We start from the raw sequence: 11,084 nt of genomic DNA, 5'->3' as shown, positions 1-11,084 counted from the left end.
TAAGGAAAAAAAAGATTCAAAAATGGTCCAGAGCATAGAAAGCTACGAAAACAACCATTGATTATTCCACATCGTGACCCAGCACTATACTTGAAGAAGCATCAAAACCCGCCACTTTTCCTACAATTTCCATCCGTTTTCATCAATAAACTACGCTTGAGGATAGCCGTGAGCGGTCATGAGGATAGTCGTGAGCTGTTTAAAAGTCTTGACGTTTATGTTTTTGGGTTTTGAGGTTGCTATCGAGTAAGTTTCATTGAACTTATTTATTAATTCAATTTTCATTAAAAAAAATTATTTAAGATTTGTATGGTGGTTGTTGTTAATCGTTGTTTCTTGAAACCCTAGAATATTGATTAGGTTCATTTGTAATAAAATTTTGGAGGTAATGATAAATTGGGGAGTCATAGGTTGTTTTAGGGCTTTTGAGATGCAAATGCATCAAATATAGCCACTACTATGATTGAATGCATGTTTATCCCTTACCCACACATGTATGTTTGCCTGTAGTTTACAAAATTTGGGGCTTTTGTAATTTTTTAGTAACTAAACTCTAGGTTGTGATTTTTTGAAAATTTTTATCCCCTGCCTACACATGTATCCGTATCCCTAAACTCCTTAGTGAAGTTCTGGCTACTGAATAAAAATTCATATAGGTTGAATGCTCCATTGTCAACTAATCTGTAATATGGATCATTATAGTTTGTCCCTTTAATTTCAATAAAATGATAGAAAAATAAATTAATTACAATTAGGTTATGTTAATAAACCATCAAGGAGTAGAGTTATATTTGGCTTTGTTTTAATAAACAAGAATTCAATATAAAAAATTTACATAGTTTTGCATGAATCTCAGATATCTTTGGATGATATAATCAACATTCAGGTTTGTGGGCAGCAATAATAATAATATTTAAAAAAAATAATGCTTGTTGTCTTTGGTTTGTTGCTTTCTTTGTTGTGTGATGCAAGCATATTATTGTATATCAATTAGTGTCACTAAATTTGTCTTTTTTTGTTTTGGACATTTAGGGTGCCACAACTAGAGTTAATGATATTCTTTCTGAGGCATGAAGCAAAATTTAGGGTTGCTTGAACCTAAGTGTATGTTGCGAAAATAATGGTCCCTGCTTTAAATATTACGAGTCCATATGGATTAGATTTCACTTCAAAAATTTTGTTAAACATTATAAACCCAAATAATAAGGTTAAGGTTACGCTGCATTTAGATTTTAAGGCTAATGTATTTGCTTGAAATTCATCTATTTTTGGGTGCCAATACTTTTATAGTTGAAATTGTATCAATAATTTACCTTTAATTTCTAGATGCTTCCTTATTACAGGCATTATTGACTAACCTAGAAGTTGTCTTGCCTGACAAACTAATAACTTAGTTGAATGACTCTGCTGAAGGACATGCTTTTATTGTAGGTCAAGCTGTTGTTGGGCTAATAAATCTGGTGAGGATGAATTGCTATTTGATTGTTTAGATAGAATGGTTGGCAGTGATGATGATGTTGATATGAAATTCATCCAAGCTAAACTTAATAGTGCTGCTGAACCTGTTTTTATTGATGAGGACAGTGAGGGAAGTTGGGATACTCAAACAAGTAAAGGCAGCCACTTGAATTCTAATTCAGATGGTAATCTATCTGATGCTAATAAAAAGGTATTAAGGGTGGTCAATTCTTTTGATGATGACACTGAGCTCTCACTATCCAATTGACTAATTATTAGAGCAAGATAAGTACAACGTAGGTGCTAATGGGAAATATAGACTAAAATCAGAGTATGTGTTTAGAGATATTACTCATTTTAGAGAGATATTGCATGTGGTGATGGTTAGGAAATTGTTTGCTATTAAAACAACATATAGTGAGCTAAGAAGATTTGTGGGTACTTGTAAAGAGGTTGACTGTTCATAGTATGTGGTTGGTGTAAAATTGAATGATGGAACTAGTTTCATATTGCGAGAATGCAATAAGAAGCATAAGTGTAGATTTACTAGTAAGATAGTGAAAGTTAATTCCACTTGGGTTTTTAGTAAAATAAAAAGTTAGGCTACTGTTGATCCTAATGTGAAGATTGATATTTTAAAAAATTATATACACTAGTAGAAAAATGGTCTTCTCTGATACTATTTTGGTATCAGTAACAGTTTTTACTGACACCAAGTTTAGTGTCACTAATCACAGTGCAAGAAATTTTCTGACACATTTTTTGTATCAACGATTCCATGACACCTTAGTATCAAAGAAATGCTTATATTTAAAACATCACCTATGCTTTGATGTTACAGTGTCAAACAGTTTTTGATTCGATAATACCAAAATAATTGTGATTCTATACAGTCACGCATATAGTGATTCTATGGTATGAAGCATGTTTTGATGCGCTAGTATCATTTATGTTGTGATTCAAAAATATTAATATTTGTAGATGCTAAATTTGTGTCAATAGATTTTTGAAAATTTTAAAAAATAATAAAATTTTCATTATTACAATTACTAATAGTCTAAAATTAAAGCCATTAAACAACAATTTTCAACAATATTTATGGAACAAATGTTAGATTCAAAACCCAATAATCTCCATTTAACAAATGTCATCAAGCTCCATTCTACATTTAACAATCAACATACAATTCACCAAATTGGTTCAACAACCAAATTCATCAAATATAGTTTGAATAGCATAATATTAGAAAAAATATAGATAATTTCCAAACAAAGAAAACAACAACTTGTTTTGGCAACAACTTCAGTAGCAGTTAATAAGGCAAATAGACTAGAATAAGAAGCAGTAGCAATAACATTGCTCTATCCCTCGGCCTGAGTAGCAACAAAACATTGAAGGCAAATGCAGCAAAAGAAAATGCTGCAGCAGCATTGCTATCTTTAATTGCCTGAGTAGCAGTAGCAATAAGAGGCAATCAGACTTATAATTAATTACAACAAAATCAAACCAACACAGGCACATTCCTGAAAGTAATAAAGGAACAAGCGCATCGTACATCATATACAGCACACTAATCATGAACCTTTAATTATAAAACACGAACAAACAAATGATATTTACTTATTTTCTTAAACTAGTGATTAAGTTAGCCACATATTCAGCCACTCACACGAACCTTTAAAATATCCTCATCTATGTACTCCGTTATCTCCTTGAACTTCAATTACAGAAAAATGAGAAAGAAAATTATGATATAAACAAAATGTTCATAGTTAAAATAACTAACAAAGCAGAGGTTTGAAGCTTACATTTTGCTTTAATATGTTCGGATTTTGCACAATGTCTTGCATGTACTTCATAACAAAATACACACATTCAAAATCGCTTAATTGCTGAGGGCACTATAAATTTATGAAATTAGTTTTAGTATCAATTATATTATACCACAAGCTATAAACTTAGTCAAAATGAACATATCACTTATATCCTTACTTAGACTAACATCCATTTCAAATTCAGCTTTGTTTTTTGCTTTGTTGCATAATACATCCTAACTCCTCTGAATATGAAAGCATACAATGAAAATAAAACTCAATATACTAAAATTTAACCAAATCAAACATTAAAATCTAAGTATGGAAAACTTAACTGCTCTATTATTCGCTCCAAATGACAGTTTCACTTTATGGGTAAATACTGAATCCAAATAATACACAGTGGAGGCTAGCATATAGATTGCAACCAACACCTAATAATTGCTACAATAGCAAGAATAAAACCATTAATCACACACATAATTAGTTAAGAATTAAGTGATATAATAATTAACTGGTAAAGGGGAGGCAAAATATAAAAAAATGAGAGAGTATTAAAATTATAATTTGAATACTGAGAGTGGATCCCGTAACCTTAGCTTATTTTTAAATTGATTTCAAATAATTTTTTTTCTCGCAATTAAATTTCTTTGTTTAACAAATTGACAACCAGATTTTAAATTCCCTGTGGTTCGACCCCGGACCACTGGGTTATATTATAACTAGACACTCTTATACTTAGGAGTAATACACTTTTGAGTCGTGTCAAGTTTTTGCTTAAAATTTGAAGAGAAACTTCATTTTAGATTTTTAGCCTAGAAACTTTTACAAATCAATCCTCAAACCCAATTTATTTCTTTAAATTTTTGCAATTTACTTTTCGCATTTATTTTAAATGGTCGGTTCTACCGCCTGACTGTTATTTAAATTTTGTTAATTTATTTATTTTTATTTATATGGTCGGTTCTTCCTCCTAACATTTTTATTTTAGTTTAGTTATTCTTGTATATTAATTTATTTTATTTTATATTTTATTTTATGGCTGGTTTTAAAATACTGTATGATATTTTGTTGATTGTTTCCTTTAATTATTTTGTTTTTATGGCTGGTTTCACGCCTAATTTATTTATTTTCAATTTTTTTATTTTTATTTCGCATTTTTTGCTTATTTAATTTCTAGGGTTTTTTCCTGCAATCTTCATTTAGCGTTTTATGCATAATTGATTCAGCACACATCATTAGCATAATTTTTTTGCTTATTTAATTTCTAGTTTTTTTTTTCTGCAATCTTCATTTAGCGTTTTATGCATAATTGATTCAGCACACATCATTAGCATTGCATGCGTCGTTGGTCTCGTGCAAATAGTGGCAGATTAATTAGGAAATCACCTTCACCACCCTTAAATATGACTGACATAGGAGCTGAAAATTTTTCAGAGAACGAAGATAACCAGGCCTTGTAAAATCTTCATGAACATCCTAGAACCCTTAGAGACTTCATGCATCCTACTAGAATAGGACCACCATCATGCATAGTTTTTCCTCCTGATGCATCACGTTTTAATTTCAAATGTGGTATCATCCAACTTCTACCTACGTTTCATGGTTTTGAGTCTGAAAATTCATATCTGCATTGAAGGGAATTTGAGGAAGTCTGTAACACATGTACTGATCAAAATTGGAGCATGAACATAATCAGGCTTAAGTTTTTCCCTTTCTCATTAAAGAATAAAGCTAAAACTTAGTTACAAAATCTTAGGTCAGGATCTATCAGAACTTGGGATGAAATGCAAGCACAATTTATGAAAAAATTCTTCCCACCCCACAGAAAAAATTCTTTCAAAAGACAAATCACCATCTTCACTAAAAAACCATGAGAAACCCTCTACCAATGTTGGGATATGTTTAAAGAACTACTTAACATTTGTCCACACCACAATTTTGAAACATGGAGATTAATGTCTTATTTCTACAAGGGACTACCATCACAAGTAGACAATCATTGAAATGATATGTAATGGTGAGTGTAGAGATAAAAGTCCTGAAGATGCATTAAATTATCTTGACTATATAACAGAGAATGCACAACACTGGGATACAGTTGGGTCTTATGAGTCATCAAGTAAACCCCAGTCATCTCCATCTGGTGGAGGCATGCATAACCTTAGATAGAAAAGTCGAAGCATTAGAGTCGAAGAAGAATGATCATGTAAAGTCTGTTCAAAATATTTCATGTTATGTTTGCGATTCTATTGACCATTCTATGCAGGACTGTCCAATCTTGCCAGCTCTGAGAGAAAGTTTGAACGAACAAATAAATGTCGTTGACAATTTCAAAAGGCCAAATCCAAATCCATACTCTCAAACTTACAACTCTGGTTGGAGAAACCATCCAAATTTTAGTTGGAGAAATGACAACCATACACAAACTTCACAACCAGTTCCTCCACGTCAAAATTTCCAAAACCTCTAGAGTTACCCACCATATGTCCCACTACCAAGAAAAACTCTGGAAGACACATTGCATTCGTTTATTGAAAAACAAGAGTCGATCAATAACCAAACAATGCAAACCTTAACCAATTTGACAGAAATTATCTTCAAACTTACATCTGCTTTGACCTTGCATGAAAAAGGAAAATTTCCTGCTCAACCTAAACAAAACCCCAAGAATCAACAACATCCTCAAATGGGAAATTCAGAAAACCAAACTATGAGCCAAGTCAAATCGGTTATAACTCTTCGTGGTGGTAAAGTGGTTGAAAAACACATTGTGGACCCTCGTGAAACTAGTAAAGATTCAATTTCAGAAAATAGGAAAGAGTCTGTTGAACCTTTAACCCATGAAGAAATAACCAACTCCTCTCCTGTACCCCCATTTCCTCAAGCACTAATCAAGCCAAAGAAATCAAACCACAGTCCGAAAATTTATGAAATTTTTAAACAAGCAAAGGTCAACATTTATTTGTTGGATGCCATTAAACAAATACCTTTTTATTCTAAATTTATGAAAGATCTGTGCATGGTGAAAAGGAAACATAAGGTGCAAAAGAAAGCTTTTCTAGCAGAACATGTATGTTCCATTCTCTTAACCAATAGTGCTTTGAAATACAAGGATCCTGGTTGTCCAACTATTTCTTGCATTATTCAGGATCATAAAATTGGACATGCCCTACTTGATCTTGGCGCTAGTGTTAATTTGCTTCCTTACTCAGTATACCAACAACTCAATCTCGGTGAGTTAAAATCAACTTCTACCACGCTTTTACTTGTTGATAGATCAATTAAGGTTCTAAAAAGAATAATTGAAGATGTATTAGTCCGAGTTGATAAATTCATATACCCTATGGATTTTGTTTTTGAAACGGAACCAATTGCTAATGAATGCAAAAAAATTCCTGTTATATTGGGTCAACCATTTTTAGCTATTGCTAATGCTTTGATTAATTGCAGGAATGGATTAATGAATTTATCTTTCGGCAACATGGCATTGGAACTCATTGTGTTCAACATATGTAAACAACCTCACCATCAAGAAGAAGATGATAATGAGAATGATGAGATTGATCTTATCGAGCCAATCATTAAGAAACACATTTAGGATGAGAATTTTACAAACTCTGCAGAAATTTATTTTGCTGGTTCTTTTGAATCAAGTAAGGAATTAGATTGTGATACTAGTAACATATGCCCTACACTTGATTCTATGCAAGTACCTACAGGTGATAATAACCAATCAAACTTTGAAGATACGATACAACCTGAAGAACTAAATGAAGAGGAAGCACCAGAGGTATGCCTATCTTGGAAGAATTAAAGCCCTTATTGGAAGAATTGAAGTATGCCTATCTTGGAGAGCAGCAGACATATCTGGTGGTAATTTCTTCCCAACTCACGCATGGTCAAAAAGGTAAGTTATTGTATGTACTAAAAAGGCATAAAACTATATTTGGTTGGACCTTAAAAGACATAAAAGACATTAATCCTTTAATATGTACACACTAAATACACTTAGAGGAAAATGCCAAAACAACCCGTCAACCGTAAAGAAGACTAAACCCTCATATGAAAGAAGTGGTAAAGAATGAGATCCTTAAACTACTAGATTTAGGAATTATCTATCCTATCTCTAGTAGTAAATGGGTAAGTCCAACACAAGTAGTACCAAAGAAATCTGAAATAACCGTTGTAAAAAATAAAAATGTTGAACCAATCCCAACACGAATTCCATCTAGTTGGCGCATGTGCATTGATTATAGAAAATTAAATGATGCCACTAGAAAAGATCATTTTCCCTTCTATTTCTAAACCAAATTCTCGAAAGAGTAGCTGGACATCCCCACTATTGCTTTCTTGATGGCTACTTTGGTTATTATCAAATCCCTATAGCCTTAGAAGACCAGAAAAACACCACATTCACATGCCCATTTAGAACATTTGTGTTTAGGATAATGTCTTTTGGACTTTGTAATGCTTCTGCAACATTTCAAAGGTGCATGCGAAGCATTTTTAGTGATATAGTTGAAAATTGTCTAGAGATTTTTATGGATGATTTAACTATATTTGGTAATTCTTTTGATACATGTCTTGATATGTCTTGGGCCATGTTGTGTCTTCAAAAGAAATTGAAGTCGACAAAGCCAAAATTGAAGTCATTTCAAAATTACCCTCACCAAAGACAATTAGAGAAGTCTGTTCCTTTTTAGGATATGCAGGATTTTATAGGAGGTTTATAAAAAATTTTAATGCCATATCTAGACCACTTTGTAACCACCTAATAAAAGACACACCTTTTGAATGGACTAAAGATTGTCAAAAAGCTTTTGGAAAAACAACTACTCTTTTGTCATTAGCCCTAATAATGCAACCCCCTGATTGGTCTTTGCCTTTTGAATTAATGTGTGATGATAGTGATTATGCCGTTGGTGCTGTTCTTGGACAAAGAAAGGAATGTAAGCCCTTTGTCATTTATTATGCAAGTAGAACTTTGAATAGTGCTAAAATGAATTACACTACATCTGAGAAAGAACTACTTGTTGTAATATTTGAATTAGATAAATTTCGTTCGTATTTAATTAGTTCATCTACTATTGTTTATTCTAATCATGCTGCTGTGAGATATTTAATGTCGAACCAAGATGCCAAATCAATGTTGATACGATGGATTTTGCTACTTCAAGAATTTAACTTGACAATCGAGGATAAAATAGGTGCTGAAAATGTTGTTGCAGATCATCTTTCAAGACTTACAAATGAGACTTCAATTGAAACAACACCCATCAATTATTCTTTCTCTGATGAATTTTTATTTTCTATAAACAAAATGTCTTGGTATGATAATATTGTTAATTATCTTGCAACAGGTGAAATGCCATGTGACTGGAGTTCCAAAGACAAGAAGAAATTCTTAACAGAAGTGAAAAACTTTTACTGGGATGATATATACCTGTTCAAGTATTGCTTTGATAAAAATTTTCAAAGATGCATACCAGACGATGAGTTCAATTTTGTCATTTTGAAGCATACGGTGGCCATTTTTCTTCAAAAAAGACAGCTGCAAAAATATTGCAGTATGGATTTCATTGACCTACATTATTTAAAGATTCACATGCATTCTGGAAAGTGTGTAAGAATTGTCAAATAGTATGGTCTATTTCAAAGTGAAACATATCCTTGTCATTGAAATATTTGATTGTTGGGGAATTAATTTTATGGGCCATTTTCCATCATCATTTGGATTTGTATACATTTTGATTGCTGTTGATTATGTTTCAAAATGGATCGAAGCGATTCCTTGTTGGCATAATGATGACAAGATTATGATTCGCTTTTTAAAAGAAAATCTTTTAAGCAGATTTGGAATAACTCGAGCTATTATCAGTGATAGAGATAAGCATTTTTGTAATAAGCCATTTGAGTCCTTAATGAAGAAATATGGAATTACACATAAAGTTGCTACCCCTTATCACCCTTAAACAAGTGGTCAAGTTGAAGTAGTAAATAGGGAGATAAAATAAATTTTAGAAAAGATACTTAATCCAAACTGTAAAGATTGGTCTTTTCAACTAACTGATGCACTTTGGGCATATCATACTACTTTTAAAACATCTTTAGAAATGTCACCCTATCGCCTTATTTATCGAAAATCTTGGCACTTGCCGGTTGAACTTGAACATAAACCATTTTGGGCCATTAAAGCTTTTAATTCAAATCTTGATGATGCTTGTAATGTGCGTAAATTGCAATTAAGTGAACTTGAGGAATTAAGGAATGATGCATATGAGATTTTTAGAATTATTAAGGCAATAACCAAATTTTTTCATGACAAAAGAATTTTTTGGAAAACATTTGAAATTTGTGAAAAAATGTTACTTTATAATTCTCGTCTTCATTTATTTCCAGAGAAGTTAAAGTCAAAGTGAAATGTCCATTTGTTGTAAAAAATGTGTATCAATATGGAGTTGTAGAAATTAAGAATCCAAAGGATGGTGTCACATTTAAAGTTAATGGTCAAAGATTGAAACCATATCTGGAATACCAACTACGTGAAGTAGACATCGAAATCAATTGGAGTGACCCACCAAAATTTGATTAATCCTTTTTATTTTAACTTTTTGTGAATTTGTTTTACTATTATTTCATCGTTTGAATTGTTTGATTTTTTTTCCTTTTTCCTATGTCTTGAATGGAGTGCATTATGTTATTTTTAATTGTCTGTTATTTGACAATTGTGTTTTAGCTCACAAAATTTTTATACTCGTCATGAATACCTACATGAGAAGTATTATTTTCGAGCATCTTAAAGAACTTTTACCTGTAAAATTTCACTTGAGGAAATTGCTCCGATTTTGTATTTGGGATCTACGACCACCAAAGTTAGCATCCCACGTTAAAGATCTAGAAAGACAACTCAAAGAAATAAAGGGTGGTATTGATAATCTGTAATTGGAATTGGAGGTAAATTCAATAAAAGGACGAAGGTGAGTTATATTCCTTGTGTGTGTTTTTTATTTTGTTGTTCTTCTTCACTTTTGATTTGATTTTACAAATTTGATTATTTTTTTATTGACTCTTTCGTATAAATGGCGGATAACGGTACTCCGTGACTTTTTAAGTTCGTTTTCTCAGTTTCCCACAATAACTGAAACCACAAAGTGAAGCATGGAAGAAATACAACGTAAATTACATCAATGTTTTCCTTCTCTCCCTCAAAATGATCTTAAGAAGATTTACAGAGCTCGTTGTGAACGACTGCGTTTGTTAATGATCAATGGGATTCCTGCTAACATTCGCTGGTTAATTGAAGCAAAGATCCGACTGGCAGGTGAGGTTTCTAATTTATTTGTTTCCTACATCTTGGTTTTGGTAAAAGTACACTTGCTAAGAAAAGAAGAGCTAAGCGACTTGGTTCTAAATGTCCTAATTGTGTAAGACTTGTAAAAGACCACATTGTAAAACTTTAGGAATGGTTTTTGTAAATCGCGAAGATAAAATCAAAATTATTAAGGATGGCATGAGTAAAGAATCGTTGGATGATATTTTACGATCTCTTGAGACGCATCCGTGCAGATATGTTCAACATGAAATTCATGATTTATGGAAGTTGTTTAAAATAGAAAGTACACAATTTAGTCTTGGGAATCTTACTCTAAAAGACCTTGTTTGCCAGTTTATAAGAAAACTGGATGGGAAGCCCATCCTCAACCCATAAAGGGTGTTTAAGCTATTACTAGATGTAAAACTAGAGGAAAATGTGAGACAGAATCACAACTACCAGTAAATATCCTTTTATTTTATATTTTGCATTATTAT

At 32.1% G+C, this 11,084-nt stretch overlaps 1 protein-coding gene across 6 annotated transcripts; it reads left to right on the top strand.

Annotated features, from left to right (window-relative positions):
* On the top strand, positions 1-10,597 carry LOC102626240 (uncharacterized). 6 transcript variants are annotated; one of them, XR_008053206.1, is made up of 5 exons: positions 1-246; positions 1,432-6,345; positions 6,424-6,508; positions 6,726-7,182; positions 8,636-8,985. XR_008053206.1 is itself a non-coding variant. In XM_052437351.1 (5 exons), exons 1-4 carry the CDS (start codon positions 179-181, stop codon positions 6,734-6,736), a joined length of 402 nt encoding a protein of 133 aa, XP_052293311.1. In that variant the 5' UTR covers positions 12-178; the 3' UTR covers positions 6,737-7,182; positions 8,636-8,985. The 6 variants fall into 6 exon arrangements, 5 of the variants coding, with proteins under 5 accessions (XP_024948020.2, XP_052293311.1, XP_052293313.1 ...); XM_052437351.1 differs by having other exon boundaries at positions 12-246; positions 1,432-1,669; XM_052437353.1 differs by lacking the exon at positions 6,424-6,508 and having other exon boundaries at positions 13-246; positions 1,432-1,669.
* The last annotated feature ends 487 nt before the right edge of the window (positions 10,598-11,084 follow it).

Source organism: Citrus sinensis, chromosome 3 (genome assembly GCF_022201045.2).
Source record: "Citrus sinensis cultivar Valencia sweet orange chromosome 3, DVS_A1.0, whole genome shotgun sequence".
Lineage (NCBI taxonomy): Eukaryota > Viridiplantae > Streptophyta > Magnoliopsida > Sapindales > Rutaceae > Citrus > Citrus sinensis.
The sequence above is the reverse complement of the archived record's forward strand: the minus strand, read 5'-3'. Positions and strand labels throughout refer to the sequence as shown.